At 33.5% G+C, this 24888-nt stretch overlaps 1 protein-coding gene across 15 annotated transcripts in view; it reads left to right on the top strand.

Annotated features, from left to right (window-relative positions):
• Positions 1–24888, top strand: part of LOC135122628 (nuclear receptor coactivator 1) — a 167097-nt gene that overhangs the window by 127009 nt on the left and 15200 nt on the right. For all 15 annotated transcript variants that reach the window (XM_064046926.1, XM_064046929.1, XM_064046927.1 and 12 more), the window contains 5 exons: positions 1286–1393; positions 2532–3560; positions 10077–10848; positions 16473–16748; positions 21418–22113. In XM_064046926.1, the coding sequence (XP_063902996.1) occupies positions 1326–1393; positions 2532–3560; positions 10077–10848; positions 16473–16748; positions 21418–22113 (2841 nt within the window). In that variant the 5' untranslated portion in view covers positions 1286–1325. The remainder of the gene's footprint in view (positions 1–1285; positions 1394–2531; positions 3561–10076; positions 10849–16472; positions 16749–21417; positions 22114–24888) is intronic.

Genomic DNA, 24888 nt, shown 5'->3' with positions numbered 1-24888 from the left:
TACCAATTTTCTTTTCGTTTCAAATTTAAATCTAATAAAGGATATTTAATTTTATTTTAGACAAAACAGTTGAATTTTATAATACTTAATAGAACGGATAGAAATACTTAAATTGTGGCGTCGTGACGCAAACATGTGTCTCTTTTATAGCTAAATCCATCTTGAAATACAGTAACTTTTTTGATTACGTCACTACAATGGTAATTCTTTTAGTCATCACTTGGTGCACTTGTGGTGTAAATGAAATATTACTCCAAGAACAACAAACCCCATAAGGAGCTGCATCTTATTTTGTCCTCCATGTATCACTTGGCACTTATCAGGTGTGTGCCAAACTGTCATTGTATAGGATTTTTTCTTCGTGGTTGAACATTTCTTATTTGTTATTCCTGCCAGTATTAAATTACACGCATAAGAAACTGGATAACGATACAAAGAAAGAGCTCTTGCATCAGATCGATAATTTTTACATCTTCTCTACTGTACCACGTCAGAATCGTACGATGGAGTGGTTACGTTTTTTCCTAATTATAGAGACACTTGCATTTGCCAGTCAGTCCATAAAGGAAACATCTGTAACACAATTTTATACGGTGTAATTAATTAACCACTACTTCAGTAATAAGTAAATAAGTAATACAAGACATTTTGAAAATACCGAACGTCAAACTAAATCGCGTTTTGTGTCAAATATAATGTTGTCAGCTCGTTCTTTCATTTGAGTTGAGGTGCAGCAAGAAAAATTTTAAAATGTAAAAGTAAAATTATTATTTCTACCCTCCACGATTTCTAATAAGTTGTCTTTCACTACCGTCGCTATTGCACCTCGCCCAATAGTTTTCATTTGCTGAAACAAGTTTTACTTTATTCATTAAGTAACTTAATGCAATTAAGTAAAAATAATTGTATGTAATTTGACATTTAAGAAAACGATTGTAACATGGAAAAGCATGTGATTGTTTTCTTCGCTATTCGATTAACTGTGTAGAAACAAAGTGTTGGTAGGCTACCTGTGGAAAATATGAGGTACACATGAAACATATTTGTGTCAACTACAGCCCAAATTAAAATAATTATACGAAATTTTTTATGACGTCAAGCGTTGTGTCTTTGTGTAGGCAACACATTATACATTAAACTGTTACGTAGGTGCGGTTCACGAGAAAAAAATTAATATCGTCAATTATTATTAATACGTACTTAATTATGGATTATAATTCTTGAGAAAAAAAAACAGCATTTAATAAAATACGTGAACCTTTATTGAATTTATCACTTGTTTCAGGCTTGGTCCGTGCGAGTTACAGGACCCGGTGTGGGCCAAGATGAGCGCCTTGGCCACCGGTGTCAACAAGAAAAGGAAAAAATCCGAAACAAAACCTCAGGCGCAAATGTAAGTATTACCGATTATTTTCTTTTGGATCTGAGGATTAAAATAAAATAGTATATCACTCTAATGTTTCGCTGACGGATTATTTTATGCACGTCGTGTGTGCCAAGCAGAAAACCTGACAAAGCAGGTACACTATAATCCGCATCTTCTAAGAATGTGGAAACCGATAGGAAGTGCTTAACTGCACAATGGACGAGCGCAATACAGTTTTGCTATTATCAGCATCACAGCGTATGATGTACTATTCTTTTCAAGTGGAAGTAACCCTTTAGATATTCTTCACGTGTACTCTACAGATTGTGGCCATTGTTTCATAATGGTAATTGCTTCTGTTTTAACAGTAACAATAAATATGAAGTGTAATAATGGTATCTGGATTTCCCATGTATAGACGAAATGTGGGTCAGGTTACGTTGCATGTTGTTATTATAGTGGATATTTTATACATATGAGTGGCGAACAGTACGTACTTAACATGATGCAATTTAATTACAAGTTGGCCCGTTGTTTTGGAGTAGAGTAAATTTTATTAATTTTAGACCACTGACGTATAATTACAGTCCTCCATGGACATATTTTAAGCGGAGAAGCGTATCAGAAAACGATGATGAAGCACAAAGCTAAGTTAAGAAAAATGCGAACAGGTGTTCTTCTTATATTGCAGGAACGCTTTCAAGATGGCGTGAACCCTCGTAACCTCGAGAATTCTTGGGTCTATCGCGGTTAGTACGTGGTATGAAATGATTAACATTCGGTGTAAGATAAAAGTAGATTCTTTCTCGGTTACTATACTTCACATACTAGGAAAAGATAATGTTGCCGATGAAGGTGAGGGTACAAATGTTAGAATTAAGCCTTGTTTACGATGCCCTAATAGGGTTGGTTTTCTGCATAAATATCTTTGTTGCGTGTTTCGTGGAACATACCAAAACAAAATACCTTGAGAAATAGATATACTTTTAATCGCATCGTTCCCCTCCAACTTCTGTATTTTTCTGTGTCGAAACATGCTGAGCAAGCTTTTTGCGTGTAGTAATTGTCTGTTAATCAGAACAGCAGTTACGTTTTAATCGCGTCGAAGAAACGTACTTGGTTTGCGGTTAACGAAAATGAGTGATAAGGAAAACTCTTGTTTCAGCAACAAATGCAACAATGAAAAGCGACGCCGCGAGCAAGAAAACATCTACATAGAAGAGCTAGCTGAGCTAATATCCGCAAACTTCGCGGACATGAGCTCGTTGTCGGTGAAGCCGGACAAGTGCGCTATCCTTCAAGAAACCGTCAACCAGATCCGTAGCATCAAGCAGCGGGAGTCGACGTCGCAGTCCTGCGATCCCGTCCAGCAGGGAGAGGTCTCCTCGTCGCGGCCCACCATCCTCTCGAACGAGGTCTACGGCCCGCTGCTGTTGGAAGCCCTGGAAGGCTTCCTCTTCGTGGTGAATGCCGAAGGCAAAGTCGAGCACGTTACCGAGAACGTCTCCAACTACATCAAGTTCAGCAAGGAGGAGATCTTCGGCAACAGCATCTACAACTTCATCCATCTCGGCGACCACGGGCGCTTCAGCGCGAACTTGATGCCGATGACCATCGGTTGGGGTAGCGACCCGAATTCGACTCGATCGCGCTCCTTCAGCGTGCGCTTCCTGGTGAAGCCGCCCGACGACCAAGACGAGACCGTCGAGGAGAAGCAACAGCGCGTCAGCTGCTACGAGCTGATGCACATCTCGAGCACCCAACTGAAAGACCAAGTGTCAGTTACCGAGGACGAGGGCGGCGACAGCGGGCCCTACCTCCTGTGCGTGGCCAGCCGGATTTCCCACAGGGACAAAGCCACCACCGGCATCGAACAGTTCACCACCAAATTGGACACCTCCGGGAAGATTATCGGGGTCGATGGGTCGGGGGTATCGGGGCAGTTTTCGCAGTTCATTAACAAAGAACTTTTGGACCGGTCGTTCAGGGATCTGGTGCCCCAACAAGAAGTGCACAAACTCAACGCGCATCTGAGGGATACGATTAATGTGGGACAGTCGACTAGTACAGTTTATAAACTGCAAATTAGTCCGGACAAAGTCGTGCAAGTGCAAACCAAATCGAAACTTTTTAAGACTAACCCACATACCTCCACAGACACCGACTTCATCATGGCCACACACTCCATAGTAGGGTAAGTAAACAATACCCATTTCTAGATACAGCTAATTGATTTTAGAATGATACTGTGCTTTGTTTGGTTCTTTTAAATACATGTATCATTTTTTCATAACCATAAATTAATATTTACCAAAATATATATTTGATTAAAAATTTACTGTGGCAAAATTTTTCTTCATGGTCTTAAGCTTCGTGTTTACGAAAGATTATATGATTATGGCGAAGATGGACACCCATCCAAAAATGGCTTGCTGTTTGTACCATTGCATGTAAACTAACCCATGAGACAAATCCAGCTTCACTCTCACTGTTTCGTCTTTGATTAATTTTGGATACAACCAATAAAACGTACATTCGTTATGCCTCAACTGCTAGTCAGTCCATAATTTTAATCAAAATTTATTCGTTTATCCCCTCCCAAAATATTGATCACGTCATCTGAAAATTTTGTCGAATAAATCTTCGCTGATATTATGCAAAATATTATGTCTCTATACTCGTGGTTTATCAATGCACTCATAGTTTTTTTAGAATTACTTATACAGAGTATTAAAAATAATTAATGAATGAGGCAATTTATTTTATTAATTAAATCAAGAATGACTGTCCATTTTTCCGAAAATTTGGGAATACTATATTGTTATTGTTAGTGTTACATCGCATCTTTCTAAATTGATATACGAGTCATTGCAAAAGTAAGAAACGTCGTCATAAAATTTTGTAATGCAAAAACTCACTTGAAACAAACGTGTACAACGCTTCTTTACCTTTACTTTAACATGGCATACCTAGATATTTATATCTTATAAATGTTATCATAAAAGAATAAAACTCTAGAAATAAAATGTTATAATTTTTCAAAAAAGCTGGATTTGTTATACTGTACTTTAGGAGCGAGGGAAGTTCTGTGGAAATAACCTTCGACCATTTTTTTTTAGTATCCGTGGTTACAAATAATGACTGGATGATTAATCATGACGATATTAGTCCCTATTTCCTTACTTTTTTTTGTTTCACAACCTATAAATTGTAAAACGGGGCAGTAATGTTTAAATAGCAATTTTAATAGGAAGAATTTGTCGTTATATATACAGCGTGTTATTGAAAGGTACGTACAAAATAAAATCGGCAATTGGTCTCTAAGTATGGGCGCTAAAAATGAAAAAAAGTTCAGGTAAAAGTGTTCTTTTTTTAGAGATAAAAATTATTAAAATATATGTCCAAGTTCGTTGTACGCCTCTGATAAAAAGATCATCTTTCGTTTCTATAGCAACATTTAGTCTTGACAAAACTTTTACTGTTCCAGTTGCTAGGATTTACTAAAATAAATTAATTTTACCTATTTATCCTTCAGTAGCGTCTAATGGAATGGAGTCTATTGGATTAGGGTTAATTTTCCCCTTGTAATTTTGATAACACAAAATAAGGTTGTACGTACCTTTCAATAACACCTTGTATGTATCACATATACCTGTACCGATGACATACTATCTTGGACAGGTAGGAATCCCACAATGATTTTTTTTTCTACTTTCCGAAAATATTGTTAATAGAGTCCGTCCAGTGAACGATTGATTTCATGTTTATTTAACTTGAGTCTTTATTTAAAATGTGCAAAATATTATGAATCTATATTTGCACTTAATTATTCCATTCATATTTTTTAGAATTACCTATAAAAAAAGATGACGTGATGTTATTATGAAAAACTCACTTAAAACATACGCATAGCATGTATCTGTATCTGTAGTTTAACATTCTACACATGTACTTTTTTGATCGTAGGGGTGATCTTAAAAAAATTAAATTGGCAAAATCAAATTTAATGATCTTTCAAAAAAACTGGATTTGTTTAATTATACTTCAGGGGTGAAAAAATGCTATCCAAATAACGTTGGACCAACTTTTCTCCTACTCTTTTGAATTTTTAATTAGCAAAACTTTTGGTGAAACCTACACTGCTATGAGGTCTTTTTATAAGTAGCACTTTTTAATATATGAATAAACGAAACCTTTATTCATATCAAAAATTAGTCAAAAATGTTTTAATTTACCCACCGTGAACTTGTTTTCGCAGGATCTGATTTTAAAGATATATTTAAACTCTGCGGGTTTTTTAACAAGTTAATTAGAGTCTCTAATAGTTACAGAAAAACTGAAGTCAGTTTGTAGGCTACCATTTTTATTCTTACTGGTGAAAATGGAGCACACATTTTGTTGGCGTCGTTCCGGTTCTAAATATCATACTTAAGCAGTTCTTTGGAGGCTTTTTTATTGCTAGTTAAATCTAGTACAACTTCTTTGGAATTTGAAAAAAATAAAAAACCGTGTTTTGATGTTTTTTAATGAGGATGACAAAAAGTGTTCAAAACCTGCATTTATGAATAAGCATTAACAAAATTATATATTATCTACACATAACTAGACAATTTAAAACCAAATGTAAACCTTATCTTATGAGAATATATTTACATTTAAAAATGTAGCTAAATTTACAAATTGTAACTTTTAATAAGAACGTATGAAATATTTAATTTTGTTAAAAATAATAACGAAATTTTTGTGCCTTGCACATCTTTAATTATTGGAAAATGGAAACCTTCAAAATTACGCCTTTGATATATACATATTTTTAAAATAGTATTTAAACGAAGTTTTTAATTTTTTTCTGCAATCAATAAAATCAATACTGTTTGAGCAAGTTTATTTAAAGTTGGTGTCCGCATTCCTTACCGACTCATCAAAAAATGACGCATTGTTAATAATCTAATTAGCGCAAATATCCTTTGTTTTGTATATACAACGAGTACGTCGTTTTCAAATTTCCGAGTTTTTATCTATACCAATATTATTATTGATAAGATGATGAATCAATGCATAGATAATTTCTGCCCATTTCAAACAATAACGTAGTTTTGAAATGTGTCACAATCGCCATAGGTTGCTCAACAATATATTCAGACAACAATAATATCAGTAATTAAGAAGTAGAATGAATAATTTTGGAAACAGAAATGTCGTTGTTAAAAAAATTATATTACTATCATATGTAAATGCAGTGGTTCTGTTGTAAACGTTTAACCACAATTCGAACTTGTCACATTAAGTATAATAATTCCATACTTTCTCTTTTTATTGATTCTTTGTTTAACTCAAATTAGAAATAGGCTACATGAAATTTTGTAAATTGCACTTACAAACTGTTTAAATATTTCTTCAGAAAATTGTCATGCTAATTGTGAAGCACGCTTTGTGAATTTAGAACAATTTGTAAATTGCTGTGTTAACAAACACTATTGTTAATTTTATTGGCTTTGTTATGCAATACCGAAACATTAATTTTTTCCAATATTGTTCTGTGGTAACTTTATTCAAACGAAACAAATTCAGAAACACATTTTAATTAGTTTTGTAACAGTAACATTGGTCTAATCGCTGCCAAGCCGCTATTGACATTGTACAAATACTAGAGTAGAAAGCAATGATTTTCATAAATATTTCCGCTGAATCGCACAACTATTAACGAAGCTCGAAATCGTCCATCTGACGTGTTTTAGTCACAAATAGTGATGATTTTTGAGTAAATATTAAAACCCTCTTGAGAGTAATTTGAGCGCGTATAATGAAAAACTGTGTCAAGAACAATGCTTTTCAATGTCAAATTTGACGCTTCTAGTTAACCCTGAATTTTTATTGATGACGAAAAATCTTGGCAGATGTGGAATTTTGTTCATGCTTGAAGTGCGAAAAACATGTTAATGGCTACTTTTATTTTCATTTACTACATAAAGCTGTAGTATTGCAATTCATTTAGGGAAAAATACCCTTAAAGAATGTGTTTAACGGAAAGTAAAATGTATTTTTTTTTATTACTTTGATGAGATTATATGTCAGTCCCGCGGCATTAAAGAATACAAATAATGAAAACAAGAATGTAAAACAAAAATATAAACCACCACGAAAAAATTTTGTTTGTTCCTCCTTGGTTTATTTATTTTGCCGTGACATTTCGCAATAAACAAGAATTAGTAGATGTTGCAAAATTGCAAAATATGTAGTAACGAAGTACGCATGTTCAGAATAATACCAGGTTATATTGGTTTAAAGATATAATAGATGATGTCTCTGATTATGCTGGATAATATTCACACGCAGATGATGTTCATGATGATAACCCATTAATTGAATAGATAACTTTTATAAGTTAGTTAAGAAGTTTAAAACCTTTTTGTGTGAATTAATAAGCGATAACAAATCCATCTTTCTGTAGCATAAAAACATAAAATACGAGATTTTTTAAAATAGTGTAAATTTTTTCACATATAAAATTATTTCAAATTCGACTCGGACTTGACTGACATTTTTGAATAGTAATTAGTGGAACTAGATCTAGAATTACAAAAAAAGTGGAGATAGAATAATTCACTATACAAATGTATTGCTATTTAATTTTAAAAGTTTTGAAAAATATCAAGAAGAAGAATTAATTAAAGTTACAGCTTTCCAAATTTTGTGGTTTTTAAAGCTTTAAATTGTTCACCACAATTCTCAACTTAAAAATGTTACATGGGCAGCTACAGATCAGAAGAAAAATGAATACTCCAATAAAGAATTTGATATTAATCGACAGTAACTACTATTCTAAACAATGTTAATTTAATAGTTTTGTTACTGACTACAAAATTCTTAAAAAAAATCAAATCCAGAAGTATCTGATAACTCCTTATTTCTTGAGAAATCAGAACACTTTTTTTTTTTGTAAATCCTAATACTGCGAAAGTAAATTCTCACTCCCCAAGAACTTCTGCGTACAAACTAAAAAAATTGGCCGAAAGTTGTTTCTACATAACTTCCCTCACACCTAAAGTACAATGAAACATGCATTTTCGAGTCGATTTTTTTCTTTACATAATTTTGTGATGACATTTTTGCAAGGACACGTTTATCAACTTGGATTGGTGCAGTATAATACTAAAAATAACAATATTGTATTCCCAAAATTTTCTGGAAAAATGGAGTGAGCCGCTCTTGATTTAATCAATAAAATAAATTGACTGATTCATTGATTTTTTTTTAATCAGCCTGTATAAGCAAATTAGAAAATATGAATGCAGTGATAAATCACAAGTATAGACTCGATCATATTTTGGACATTTTAGGATAGGATATATTTGGAAATTTTGAGTTCACGTCATCAATTTTTTGGAGGGGATAAGCAAATATATTTTAATTAAAAATTTGTCATGCTTAGCATATCTTTAAAACATCTGCAAGATTTCAAAACATTCAAAATAATATTGCAAAATGTTTTATATTTTAGATTTTTTTTCCAAAAATCTGGACGTTTCGGGGAAAAACTCAATACGGAGTCATAAACTACAGGTGTAGGACTATGTTATTTTATACAATTTAAAACCCATTTACTGTGTACAATTTTGAAGTGACGTCATAACATTATTTGTGGGGATGATTAGAAAAATTTTGGTTAGCGTTTTACCATCTACATGATATTCCTAATATAAATACCAGTACTTTCCGATATTATCTGTCTAATAAAAATCCGGACGGCAGACCGACAGACGAACAGACAAACAGACGGAAACGGGAGACCTAGGTCGAGAAAACGTAAAAGTAGAGAGTCGGCCGACGGACTCGATTACAATATTTCATTCGCCTACACTCGTGAAGTAAAAATAATAAATAAGTTAATAATAAAATTATTATCGATTTTTTAACAAATGACACTTCAAAATAATTTATGCAATCGATTAAACCATCAAAATATCTTTCAAATGGAGGCTACTGGAACCAAAGGGTCCAAATGACAAGGTCAGAATGCATACTGCGAAAAATGACCTGTTTTTTGGATTTTTCTCGAAATAAAACAACGATAGACGTATTTAAAGTGACTTTTTACATATTGAAAAATGTCAGAAAAAACTGTCGTTAAATACAATAGTTTATGACTTAAATAATGAGCCCTATTACTCCACTACTATAAGACGTTGGATTACCTCATTTAACTGATCCTCTCAAATGAATGGGATAAGTACATTACCACACTCGTTTTTCCAACACATAAAAATCTTCTTATATGTGAGCACATATATTGTGTCACATATGCATTGGAAATAGTCGGATGTCAGAATGACGTCACGCCCAGATTTGCCAACTTGAATGATCCACTGTTGTTATGTATTCTTCGTCTGTGTTCAATAAAAATACCAATTTTGGTGTTTATTATACCATTCATAAATATACACCAACGCTTTTACATGTATAATTAAATATTACAATTCGCCCAGCTTGGATCCGAGTCAAACAATTTTTTATTGCAATGTATCCACCTTTCCTCATTAATTTACCAACAAAAAAATAGCTAAAATGAATCCTTTGATCTTGAATTTTAAAATATTCGTTTACATCAGTCATGAACATCACAAATTAACACTTATTTATTTTATATAACACAGTAAAATCATATTTTTCTTTCGCCGACCAAAAAAATAAAATTTCATCTCCATTCCAGCGAATACGATGCCATTGGTCCGACGGATCCCGGAGGTGGAGGCACCAGCAGCGTCGGCGGCCCTTTGATGACCAGCGTCGTGAACGGCACCCGCAACGGCACCGCCCCCGTCAGCTCCGGCAGCGACAGCTCGACGACGTCGTCGAACGCCCTAATGAACGCCGGGAACACTTCCTCCTTCAGCACCTACACCATCGAGAACGACTTCTCGTTCGAAATCTTTCCGACGTCGACGTTCGACCTGGAGCCGCCGGGATGGACGGAGCCGCGGCCCGACTCGCGGCAGAGCGCCACCCCCGTGTCCACCCCCACGCCGCGGCCGCCCAGCAACCCCGCGTACAGCCCGGCCACCACGGTGGCCCAAAGCCCGCTGGCGGCGTTCGTCACGCAGCCGAGCCCGTCGACGCCCGCCGCACCCAACCCGTACTCGAGCACGTTCCCGTTCAGCCCGCTACCGGAGCAGAACTACGTCGAAGAACCCAAAGATACCAAAGCGAACGTTTTGGACGAGGCGTCCACCATGATGGCCGAGTCCGGTAGATTAAGGAACTTGTTGACGAAGCCTCCCACCGTCGCCGATTCCTCGGCGAGCAACGCCAACGACAGCAGGAATAAGCACACGATATTGAAGTGCTTGCTGAACCAGCAAGACGAGGACGACAATAGGAGTGATAACAGGACGAGTCCTAGAGGGGGGCTTGTCAATAGGGGTTCCGTTGCGGGACCGTCAGAGTTACCGAAAACCTCCACAGAGAATCAGATGTTGCTACAGGTGAGTGAGGTAGCGTAAAATACACGCTGACTTTTGACTTTGAGTGATAGTGGTTTTGGTCTGTCTATTTTATCAACGTAATCTTATCAACTTATCATAAGTATATTTTTATAAATGTTAAGCAGAATTTCCTTTACGTTTTTTTACGCATTAAAATTAAGTGCGTACAATATTTTTTTAATAAATTGCAGAATTTCTAACCGTTTCGACTTTACAAATATAAGTATTATCAAAAGAAAATAATCGAAATCGGTGACCCTGTCAGAGGCGCAAAATATGAACGGCCCATTAAGTTGTATAACATTTTGGTTTTATGGTGGTTTTAAATAATCAAAAACGTGCAACCATGAAAATCATTTTTCACTGTCATTAGTGATAAGGACATAAAAGCGATAAATAAAATAGCCTATGACGTAGGTCATTTGCTTCATCGACCGAACCCTGGTCTTTTTATTTAATTCATTAACGCTAGTTTCGGAAAATTTTGCACAATGTACACACAATTAAATGTTCAGTACAAAATGTCAACTGCAAAATGTATTTAAAGTAAATGAACATGATGTACGTACTAGACATCACAATGAATTTCACCTTACATCTTAATTTTATAGAGTAAAATTCGTATCTAAGAAGTGTAAGAAAAGTAAATCCTTTTAAAAACTGGGTGTACATGGTGTCATTTAAGAATTACCGACTACCTCTTCTTTTCGCATTCTTTTATTTATAAATAAACTAGCAAGGTTCGGAACATTTGTTAGGATAGTATTTAATGCCGAATAGTATATTATTTGCAATTTTGCAAATCTCTGAGACGATTCTGAAATTTAGAGATTAAAATAGTCAAGTTTAATTGCAACAAAAGTTAGTCAGAGATGCTTACCAGCACACTTAACAAAATTGTGAGTCTCTGGTCATTTGGATTTGATTTTGTGTTCCAATATTTTAGTACAAATCACTTGCTTTCACCACTAAAAGTTTTTACCTGCTAAACACATGGTGTACCTTATTTGTTTTATATAGAGTTGGTTTTAATTTGTTGGATAAATATTTACATATTTTGCAAAGCAATGCCTAAAATTGTAATAATAGCATTAGGTTGAAATCTTTGTCATGGATCCATGATGAAAACTTAAGTCATTCTTTAATTTAGGTCGTAGCAGATTTTTAAAAAATAAATTATATACACACAAAATACGCCATTTCAGTATCATAAATCATCTATTCGTTTCTTGTGCAAATGTCTAGTTTCTCCAAAAAGAATACCATTAATTTTCAATTTTAACCCATTGCGTTGCGGTAGCCATTGTCCGTTCCAATGACATTTCTTTTATGATATAGGCAACCAAATAAACATCAACCTGGCAAAACCAAATGATCCATGAGTGCAAGAATTATTACAACATTTTATATATTATGAAAGAGGAAAAAAAACTCTTTAAAAAGACCTTTCGTAGGTACAAGCTTAGAGCGCGTGAAGAATAGTATCTCCTGAAGTAATCATTCGCACAAACATTCAGTGTCATTTTTGTAATCAGAGCGTTAAAAAAAAAAACTTCGTAGAAAACCCCTGGCTAAGTGACTGAAATTTTGTTGTTCAAGGGAAGATTTTATTTAAGAATTAACAATTTGAGTACTTCATTTAGTTAACAATTTTTAATACGTTTCAAGAAAAAGGATCTTGCTATTATTAATATTACAAGTACAGTTTTACCAAAATTTGTTTCAAATTTAAAAAAATGCCACGAATTCCGTCGTTCAGACGCCATTATCAGTGATGTAGAAAAATTCAAGGCGTCTGTAAATATTAATATTAATACAAATTTAACGTCGCTTATAGCCTTGGATTTTGTAACCATTGAAAATCGATAAAAAGTCTTAAAAGTTGGTTGCTTTGAATTTTTAACCATAAAACTAGACAATCCTCGAGAGATTTCGGTTAGGTATCATCATATGAAGAATTATTGGCTTCCAAAAACGTAAGGGCAAAAATAAGCACTGATTTACGAAACCTCAAGTAAATTTTTGATGCTGGATTAAAGAAACACGTAACCGACTCTACGCCAATCAGATGTCTCTAAACGCCTCATTAAATGCGTGATTAACTTAATATACACATTAAAATATTCTATAAACTGGCGCCTAATAACTACTTTTAGTTTGCACTAGATGTACATATTTGAGATTTGTTTAGATGTTAGTCGTATAAGATTAAGGAATTGAGCAAATGTTCGAAAAAACAACTTGTTATATGCACTATGAATATGGCCGATGAAAAATCGTGTCAATTAATATTACATTTAAACGAAATAAAGAATCAAACTGAAATATGAATAAGATATTATTAATTGTTTGTTTTAACTACAGACGACTGTAGAGAATAAAATGTTTTTTGTGTAAAGATAAGCACAAGATGGAAAAAACAACTGTATAAAACAGATTAGACGCTTCAGTTTGCAGTGAATAAATTACCGGTGCTCATTGCTATGGTAACGATATATCATCAAACGCTTTTATAATGAAATCATGCCCTTTTGTTTTCGTAATTTAGGGAGCATATAATTCATCCTTCACAGAAACACTAATTTAGAGTCCGTACTTGACTTTTAAATATTATTCTTAATTTCAACAATTTTGTTTTTTTTTTCTGTATATACAGCTGGTTTAAAAAAAAAACGGGAAAAGATGAACAAATCAGGTTCTCATAGATCAATGAAAATGGGAATATGACGTTCATGTCACTGTCATTTGTCCCGTGTTTTTTTTTTAAACTAGCTGTACATAGTTCCGTTGAGACAAATTCTTGGTTGAACATATTTTTCTTCAAAATGTATACCTGTCCAATGTCTGTACACAAGAAATGCCCCAGACATACATATATGTTTGCTTGGCTATACTATTATTAACCTATTTATCACGTTTTTCGATTAATTTTGTTGACATATATCATGTTTGTTGACTTTTTCATCTAAAATAAATCTGAAATAATTTTTGTGGGAGTTAAGAATTTTCCTTTCATCATAAAGCAAGTAGTTGCCTCGGCAACGGGAGTGGAACACATTCCGAAGTCATACAAAATGTTTCCAGAATTATTTAATAAAACCAATAGACCCTTAAATTTTTGTCGTTCCTCTGGTAGTAAAATACATTTTTGTTTAATAAGTTGTTGGTTAACGACAGAACAACAATGTAGTACATCTACGTAAGTTACCACTATCTCACTAGTACAAATACAACATGCGAATTCCTCATTCTTGGATTCTCCGTGGATCTGAATCCTCGACATTTTTTAAAAAGTCTACGATTTTTCATTTGGCATTCAACCCCACCAAGACATATTATTCCTCTAAGCCATTTTGATAGAACTGTATGCTTAGATTGGATATAAATTCTCCAATTTTTATTAATGCCATACGTCACTTTTACTATTACATAAAACTTGAGTGTCATAATAAAATTATGATATTTGACACTTCATCCTATAACGAAGATCAAAAAACAAGTCTTTATGTTATACAAATTATTTGAGTGATTAAGCAGTAAAGAGTACATAAATTATGTTGCTACAAAAACAACATACAGCGTATTGTGTACGTGATTTTGCAGTACATACATATCAGTTATATTTTTATCCACTTACTTACGATATATTATCTCTAGGAAATATTTACAGTAAAAACATAGTTTAGATAGTTTCGATTAGTCGTAGATAACATCTAATTAAACTAATTTAATCACCATTAATTGTGACGTCAGAAGCTCAACGACAACTGACAAAATGTTCTTGTTAGTATTGAGGCAATAACGAACACACATTTATATTACAATTTTGTTATTCGCAAGTTAATCCCAAGTGTTTTCCTAAGTTACTTAACTTTAAAATACTAAAAATTCTAAATAAAATTTAAGATGAACCCAAAAAATTCTCGTAAATTATATATTTTATATATAAAGACCATTAATGGTGAGATGAGTTGCATTCTTCCTTGTATGAATGATTTCTAAGGAAATGAAGTGAGTCATGCTAAATGCAAAGCAAGAAGGTAAAGTGATATCGTACCACACTGTAACCGCGGTTATAAATGCGTAATATGTATGTAAATTTTGTGTAGATAAATTTTTCTTTTTTTTTAATCAGTATTATTTTTGGTCCAATGTTTATATGTTGATTTTTGAATCTTATAATTTAATAGGGAGTGGTACAATTTGGTTCTTATGTTATAAACCATAACACATGGAGGGTTTTGGTCCCCGTTTTCAAGTAAAAGATTTTAATCAGCGTGAAAATGCATGGAGAAATTAGAGCAAAGATTATTATTATTTGTCCCTTCGCTTTATACTTTGCCATTTTTACACTTGGTGATGTTATTCTAGTTTTAAATAAATAGTAGATTATTATGTAATTTGGGTCACTGCTGATTCATCGATAGGAAATACGTACTTGACTAAATTTCAATATACACACGTTTAGGGTGAAGACGAAATAAACCCAAGCAATTGAAATAAACACTTAGAACAATTCATTGTAATCAAAATAAGATTGTATTAATTGTCTTAGTTCACATATATATTTATATATTTAGAATGCACATTTATCACTTGAACAACATTTAAAATTGTGTTTGTAAACGTAGACAAATACAGCATATTGTGCTTAAAGTGAATGTTATCACCCATTACTGAATTTTTGAAAGTCGGCCATTATTAGTTTACACACAGATTTCATGTCCCTCGTAGTTAAAATCACATCAGTTTTGTGTTTACCAAGCATAAACAATATTTTATGGTCCAAACTCAAACGAAGTAGTAAATATGATATTCAACATACTCTAACAAACCTGATTGTTAATAATAAATCTTAGCCAATAAAGAACGAAAAGTTTGTTTTAACGTAACTAATTTCAGAATTTTAGTATAACCAACAAGCAGTTTAAGTTGTGTTTTTTTCGCGCTTCATGTTCGTAGCTTGTTCGTCGTGTACCGAGTCCGTGCAAGTTTGTAGTTGCCGAAAAAATGGCGAAAGCCTGAGTTCTCGAGGGATTTCTTTACCTGCTCCAAGGCCCTTTTATGCCTGCTATTGTAAAATCCCCGACAATCCTCAAATACAGTTATAACATGCACAATACAGAGTATCTGGTGTTCTGTTGTCGTCGTCTCTCTGTCTTTGTCGTGCGCAAAGCATTCGTTTCATTTTGTGTACCCAAGTACAAAATATTATCTGATAACTTTTCTCAGTTGGCAGTTCCTCAATGTATGAGATAAAGCATTTACCTAACCGGCAGACAAGGAGCAACATGGTTCGGTGAAACGGAATTTGCTCTTCTATTATTTGTGTATTTTTTGTACGGACATGTGTATGTTTGTGTGTAAATAGTGATCATGTTAACCGTGCGTAGCGTAAGGGTCTCCTAATTTCCTTTTTATTATAGCTACGATTCGAACTCATTCTATATTGTTAGGTTATCTTTCGTAGCCGTTCACTGTGTTTGTTTTTTTTATGAACTACTCGCAGTTACGACAACTTGCTAACATTTTTGTGATTTTCTTGTTGACTTTGAATTGTTGAAACAGATAAGCCGCAGATAGTTATTGTTTTGACTCATTCCTTTTCTTATTTGTTTATTTAGTTGCTGAACGACAGAAGCGACGACGACGATAATCTTGAGGCGAGAGCTGGAGTAAGAAAGAAAAGCGAATTACTGCATCAGCTGCTCAAGAGCGAAAGTCGAGAAAACGAAGACGACAAGAAAAACGAAGTAGTTCCAACAACCGAAGATTCATTATTACGTAGTTTGGGTTTCACGCCGTCACCTCCAAATGATGAGCTGGGGAGGAACCGAAAGAGACCAAGTGATGATAGGGACGATCCTGTTTCCAATAAAAGGTCGTCGGACGGATCTCAGGTATTTTTCTCCTGTAAACTGTGTAGACTTGCACTTCCTAAAACATGAGTTAGTTTATTACTCAGTGCCTTCTATTTGACGTTAATTTGATAATTTATGTTCTTTGTACATAGTTAAGAGTGTTTAAAAGTGATGCATTGATTTTCACAAATAAAAAGCATGAATGAACATATTTTAGATCTAACTCACAGAAAAATCTGCGTTTATAGTAATATTCGTTTCTTAAGCCAAGACAATTTAAGTGGAATTTTCAAATGCAGTAGACGAAAGAGTTCTTTAATTGGACTAATTTTTAGATTTTCAAATTTAGTTCCTCAATTTTAACGACAAAACTTTTTCTACTTCCGACACGCATTATTAGTTTTTTATATTTGTCTAATGGCCAGAGACCGACTAAAACGTAGAAATATTTTTTGTAGTTAACGATATCGATTCGCATTTTGTGTCTACTGCATGTTTTGAAATGGAACACCTAATTAATTCAACTGCACATCTCATTTTGTGTGTCTCCATTGTGTTCAAAGTAAATAAATACTAGAAATTTTCAAAAAATCTTGATAATTATGTAATCTTTATATATAAAAGACAATGTCCCGACTGACCTATCAACGCCCGGCCCAAACCGCTAATGCTAGAAAGTTGAAATTTGGAGAGAATGTTCATTTTATGCTGGAGGCATCGTTTAAGAAGGGATTTCTCGAAATTCATCCCCTAAGGGGGTTAAAAAAGGGTAATAAAATTTGTATAGGACCCATATATCTACTGTAAATTTAGATCGTTACATGAAACCTGGTACATTTTAATTCTCTTCTATACAAATAAGGAAATACGTATTGAAGCATTTTCGGAGATTCGACCCCTACGGGGGTGAAGAGTGGTGTCTAAGTTTGGGCGGCTAAGTTTGTATAGGAACAATATTTCTACTATAAATTGAAATTTTTACGTGAAACTTGGTATTAATGTTTTTCAACACAAATAATGAAACCCGTCTTTAAGCATTTTCTAAAATTCAACCCCTAAAAGGGTGAAATGTGGAGGCTAAGTTTGTACGGGAAAATATTTCTATTGTATATTTAAATTTTTACGTGAATTAATGCTCTTCGACACAAATAATGAAACACGTATTTAAGCATTTTCCGAGATTCAACCCCTAAGGAGGTGAAAAGTACTGGCTAACTTTGTGCGGGAAAAATATTTCCATTGTAAAATTAAATTTTCACGTGAAACATGGTATTAGTGCTTTTAAACACAAATAATGAAACACGTATTTAAGCATTTTTCGAAATTCAACCCCTAAGGGGGTGAAAAGTGGTGGCTAATTTTGTATGCGAAAAATACTTCTATTGTAAATTTTGGGGTGATGTTTATTTAAAAGTTGGTATTAATGCTCTTCAACACAAATAACGAAACACGTATTTAAACATTTTTCGAGATTCGACCCCAAAGGGGGTGAAATGTGGTGTTTAAGTTTGGGCGGCTAAGTTTGTATAGGAACTATACAAACTTATATAGAAATATATATTTCTACTATAAATTGAAATTTTTACGTGAAACTTGGTATTAATGTTCTTCAACACAAATAATGAAACCGGTGTTTAAGCATTTTCTAAAATTCAACCCCAAAGGAGGTGAAATGTGGAGGCTAAGTTTGTATGGGAAAATATTTTTATTGTATATGTATTTACATTTTTACGTGAAACCTGGCATTAATTGTCTCCAATACAAATAATGAAGCACGTATTTAATTATTTTCCAACCTCTAAAGGGGTGAAAAGTGGTGGCGAAGTTTGTATGGGCAAAAGTATTTCTTCTCTAAATTTAAATTTTTACGGGGAACTTGGTATTAATACTCTTCAACACAAATAATGAAACTCGTATTTCAGATTGTTTCGAGATTTCACCCCTAAGAAGATGGAAGGGGGTGACAAACTTTTTATGAGCAAACATTTTTTATGTCGATTTTTACTGGAAATTGCATTAATGTCCTTCAACACATTTTTTACTTGAAGGTTAATAATAATGCTCTTCAAAATAACGAATCGTCTACGCGAGCGAAGCCGCTAGTTTAATATAAGTCAATAAGTAAAGACTTTTTTTGTAGACGTATGTATCTCGGTTGACCAGTTTTCTTTCGAAAAAAGTTCATTAAACTTTTATTGTTTTCATCATTGTTTCAGTTGTATTATTTTTTATTATATCTAGTTTATATCTATTTAAATTTTGTGGTATTGTATGCGATAGAGATATTAAAATGAAATTTTAATCATTGTCCACAACTTTTTATTTTCTGCATTACACAAAAAATGCAAACACGTTTTTTAAAGCTTTTTAATTTGTCTTATTAACATTTTTCTTTGTTTAGTTGCCAGTTCAAAATTAACATTGTTAATGTAGTATTTGGATTGTCGTTATTTTTAAAATACATTTGACGGTGAATTACAAACTGCTAAACATATCAAACCAAGAAGATTGTTAATTGTCATAAACTTTACGTTATCAGAATTAACTGCCAAAGTTCATTCAGTTCTTTTTACTTTCCGAGACGAAACTTGAAAAGTATTGTAATACGATCTAATTTAATGTTTTCTCGACGTTTCATAACTTCTAGATTATGAAAAAGTGGGTTGTCTGTCCGTTTATACAAAACTCATTTGGCATACACCTTGTAAAACTTTTATGACTTAAGCGGCTTAAGCCAAACCAACCTTATAATGGACCCGAACCGCAAGGATTATTACTGTCCATTGTTGCCATAATGGAGCTCTAAAGTTTTACTAGGTATGTGTAAACTGAGTTAAGTTATTAATTAGCCAGTTTGACTTATAAGGGTGCTTTGGCTTAAGCCGCTTAAGTCATAAAAGTTTTACAAGGTGTATGTCAAGTGAGTTTTGTATACATTCGTCTGTCGTCTATCATCTGTGTTAACTTCATAAACAAAATTTTGGAATAAAGATAGTTGTCTAGGTGCTCTACGCGTGATAAAATTTCGTTGCCTTCGTTTTCGGTAAAACCGCAATTTATAATAATAATAATAATAATAATAAGTATTTATTAACCCAGCAAACATTTTATGTTTAATATAGGGTATATATCAGGGTAATATATATATATCATATAAATTCCAATACAAAATAAAAATAAAAATAGAAACTTTCTCTAAAGTCTAGCTAATGTAACAAAGCTGTTCTAGCATTTTCTATAAATTCAGATATATTTACGAAAATATCAACAAACTGTTGCACGTTATTATACAATCTGACCATATTTACCAATGGAGAGTGCATATGTTGGTTAGTGGATGGTGTATTGAAAGTAAATGTAACTGAAGAGCGGGTACCATATTTAGGAACATTAAAATTAATTTGACTCAACAATTCAGTACAATCAACAGTACTATGGATTAACTTATACAAGAATAGTACACTACAAAAATTTCGCCTAGAACACAATGTAGTTTCATTAAATTCTCTCAATAATATTTCATGTGGAAATTGTTTCTGTGGATAAGTACCATATTTGACAAAATACAATCTCTTAAGAAATCTTCTTTGAACCCGCTCTATGTCACTAATATGTACATTATAAAAAGGGGACCACACCACGCAACAATATTCTAACTTGCTTCTCACTAACGATGTGTACAACAATTTTAAACAATTTACATTTTTAAATTGAGACGTGTTACGTGTAATAAAACCTAACATTTTAATAGCTGAATTAACAACATAATTTACATGAGGTACAAACGAGAGCGTGCAATCCATAACAACACCAAGATCCATTAACTGCATACATCTTTCAAGTTCAACATTATTAATATGGTACCTGTATCTAATACTTTCCGATTTTATACTAAAAGTTATTATTTTGCACTTTTTGTTGTTTACTTTTAAATAATTATTACTACACCAGAGTAGAAATACATCTAAATTATTTTGTAAATACTCACAATCATTTTTGTTTGTAATTATCTTCACAATTTTTAGGTCATCCGCATACAGAAAGAGCTTACACTTCAACACTTTGACGATATCATTAACAAACATTAGAAATAACAAAGGCCCCAAGTTCGACCCTTGTGTCACACCTGAATAGACTTGATATAATTGCGATCTAGTGCCTACATAATCTACATACTGAAATCTGTGACGTATTAATGAACAGAATAACTTAATTATATTATCACATAATCCATATTGTTTTAGTTTGTTAATTAACATACAGTGATCTACTCGATCAAACGCCTTACTTAGATCGGTATATATAACATCCACCTGTTTTTTATTGTCAAGAGCATTCGAAACATACTGCACAAATTCACATAGGTTGGTCACCGTTGATCGACCTTTTACAAATCCATGCTGCTGCTGTGCTATCATCCCCGATACATGACTAAATATAACTTTAGCTATCACTCCCTCAAACAATTTAGCAAAGTTGTTCAACAAATTTATGGGTCTATAATTGCTTACATCATTCTTAGATCCTGATTTGAAAACTGGACATACCCTCGAAAATTTCCATTTTTTGGGAAAATGCAATTATAGCAATTTATTACTGAAAAAACTTCTTTCTGTAGATTTTCAGTCGTGCCTATCAATCGAAAGTAACATATAAAGTAAATAAAAAATGTGCTAGAATTTTATTTATCTTTTACTTTTGTTCTCAGGTCTCTTCGACAGGTTCAGGAACAGGGAGTAAATTATGCGAACGAAACAAAATGTTGGCCTCCCTGCTGGCGAAGCAACCGAACAACCAGAAACCCATCCCTCACATACCCGTAAGCATTTTGTCGGCGGTGCCGCAGGATGCCCTGCGGAAGATTTCCGCAGGACCCGATGCTGCTACAACGACCAAGCCCATGCCGACGCGACCCACTACCTCCGTCACGCAGCAGCGGACAGTCGTCAAGAACACCCTACCCGACATCTCGCGGATGGGCAGCCGACAACCAAATACCAACTACCTCAATACTATGTTGACACATCCGAATAGTATCCATCATCAGCGTACGACGAATAGCCAACAGATGACTCAAGGTGATTCGGTTTCGTATGCGTCGCCACCGACTTCCAGTACGGACGGAAATATGGACGCTCAATTATGGGGTGATAATAATAATGTGCATTCGAATGATCCTCTGTTGTCTGATATTTTGGATCAAGTTATGGATATTGTGCCGGATGAAGTCGGGAGAACTTTCGCGCACACGGAAGGGCAACAAGCGAACAATTTTCAGAATGAACTTAGCGAAAAAATGGCGATTAATATTATACAAAAGTCGCTGATGCAGTGTGAATCGGCTGTGAAAAGTCCTTCGTCACCGACAATTCCGCTACCGGGGACGCCGCCGGCATACACCCCGGTAAGTACTCGTACATACAGATAAGCGATACCCTTTAGAATCGTATATCTTTAAAATTGATAGAAATTTTAAATTCTGTAAACGTTATTGTCTTTAGCTGGAAGGAGGTACTTAATTAAGTACGTCGCAACTATTATGGTAACATTGGAATAAAAAGTGACAGTGACAATTAACTTTACAATATATTGAAGGATTTAATTTAATAGTAATTTAACGTTACTATAATTACTGTGCACGCACAGTCCTCACTCATGTCACAGAATTACAAAGAAAATAATGCCAATATTTATATTAAAAGTTTTGCAAGAACAATATTCTATATTTTGATGGTTAAGTGCGCAAGAAATTGCGCAGACGTTCAAAACGTAAACTCAACGGCCATGTTAAATCTGAAGGTATTAATTTATTAACAATAGATCAGTATACATACTATTACTAATACCACTGAGCAACACAATTCTGACTGCAAAAATCCATTCGCGCTACTGAAACAACCAGAAACGTATATATTTTGAACATATGTTTACATCTTCAGAACGGATAGAGATATTGAAATTCTGTAAACGCCATTGTTTTTAGCGCAAAGAGGAAAGTTTAAGTTAGTACACTTCAAATATGATGCATTGCATTGTAATTTTTTTTACGGTTTATAATAGACCATTAAATTGCGATTACAGTGGTACCTACTTATACATTTATTTCATTTGCAGTTGATAAAAAATAAATACATTTAAGAAGTGGAAAAATTTCGACATCTAGGATATCTTTTATATTAGGAACTAAAATAGTTCTCTTTTTCATAGTGCTTTCCATAATTTTTTAATAAATAATCTGCCTGAAGAATCGCTGTTATTGTAACATTGAGGATGAAACACTAAATAATGTAATGAAAGTTATTTAACGATAAATAAGAAAATGAAGCACCAATAAAAAAAATTTCTTTCACTGGAAAAAAACTAGCGCTAATTTTAAAAAAAGCTTTCACCAAATTTAATAGTACCCTAAAATGAATATATTTTTCCAATTAGAATCTTTGTGGCAAATTTCTTGGTGCCCAGTGTATTTGCTTGATATGTTTGATTTTCAACGTAGCGTAGGATCGTTTACGATGGTTTTAATTTATTTCGCAATACTAGAGAACAAGTTTCCATTTGGTTCATCTTCGCCAAAAATTTTAAGACGTAATCATAAAATTTTGATAAATTGTGAAATTTATGTAAGATGCTCTTTTCTCTTATTCTTACTAAATTTTACAGTTTGTTTTTGAACTTTTTTAATTTTGGTTCGAAGCACTTATTTAATTATTAAAGAATGGAGAGCATCGATTAAAATTATTTATTCATCACTACTACATATGGACTTGATGACGTCATCCCAAAAATTTATTAAAAAAGTGAATGCCATAAAATATAGCTCTAGATGCAGTACACTGTAGTGTTGTTTGTGCTTTGATAATGTATTTTTGTTTCTAAACTTGAATATTTTATTCATCAAATCTAACGGCCCAATTGGAACACAGTATTGTTTAGATTAGTATTACAACACTGCACCTATCAAAATCGATGTCTATTTCCAGGAAAAGGTTGATCATCTCATCACAAAATTATATTAACAGGATCTCACTGTCAATATAAAGCAAAGCACGTGTTATAAATTAATATGTTGGTTAACTGTATTCAATATGTTTTAGGTTTTATCAGAAAAAGTATCTAATTTTTTACCTTCGTTTTTGTTTTACTTCCCGAGCGTTAGTTAAGAAAATAATCGAGTCCATCGAACGACTTGATATTTTCATATTTCTCGACGTTTCATGACCTCTGGAACACGAACAAAGTGGTCTCCCATTTCCGTTTGTCTGTATCAATTTTGTTTGACCCATAATAATGTTCGAAACTATTGAACCAATTGTTTTCAAAATTTTTATGTATAGTCTTCCAAATACTACTAACCTTAATAATGCGATGTTATAATTCCTTTTGTGCGGTTGGTTACCGACTCGAGCCTAGCGTCATAAATCAAGGATTTGTCTCAATATCTACTGCTGGGTGGGTAATCCGCTTAAACATTTTTGGTACAATGACAATCGGGATCAGGTAAAGATTGTCCAGAATTATATTAATTTTATGGACTCCCAACGTTAATTCATTTTACAGCCCAGGCGTCAATTCTATTGTACAGGTAAAGAGCCTGTCAGGGGAAAGCCGATGTTTTCTGTGCCTGAGTTCACTCCGCTCTTCAGCTGTACAATAAAATTGACAACAGGGCTGTAAAACAAAATAACTTTGGGAGTCCATAAAATTCATATAATTCTGGACAATCTTTACAGTCGTAAAGATTTAGAACTGTGGGTTTGCCTTATTATAATTGCTGCATTGTCGTCTTCACAATACACAAATTTTACAACAGCGATATAACTTTGTAGTATTTGGGAAACTTCCTAACAATATTTTGCAGTTTAACTGTAAAACTGCAAAACCGAATGCTCTGAAATCTTGTAAATATTTTAGGGTTATCGTAATTATGGGAAATATTAATCAAAATTTATTCACTTATCCCCTCCCAAAAAATTGATGACGTCATCTAAAAATTTGAGATAAAAAATCTTTTCTGAAATGTGCAAAATATTATGACTTTACTTGTAGTTTATCAATAGAAGAATTAATTATACAGACTGACTCAAAAAATTAACGAATGCGAATTTATTTTATTAATTAAATCTAGAATGATCTGCTCTCCATTTTTCCGAAAATTTGGGAATACAGTACTGTTAGTATT

Source organism: Zophobas morio, unplaced genomic scaffold (genome assembly GCF_036711695.1).
Source record: "Zophobas morio isolate AGI-343-1 ecotype UQ-CSIRO unplaced genomic scaffold, CSIRO_AGI_Zmor_V1 ptg000005l, whole genome shotgun sequence".
NCBI lineage: Eukaryota > Metazoa > Arthropoda > Insecta > Coleoptera > Tenebrionidae > Zophobas > Zophobas morio.
The sequence above is the reverse complement of the archived record's forward strand: the minus strand, read 5'-3'. Positions and strand labels throughout refer to the sequence as shown.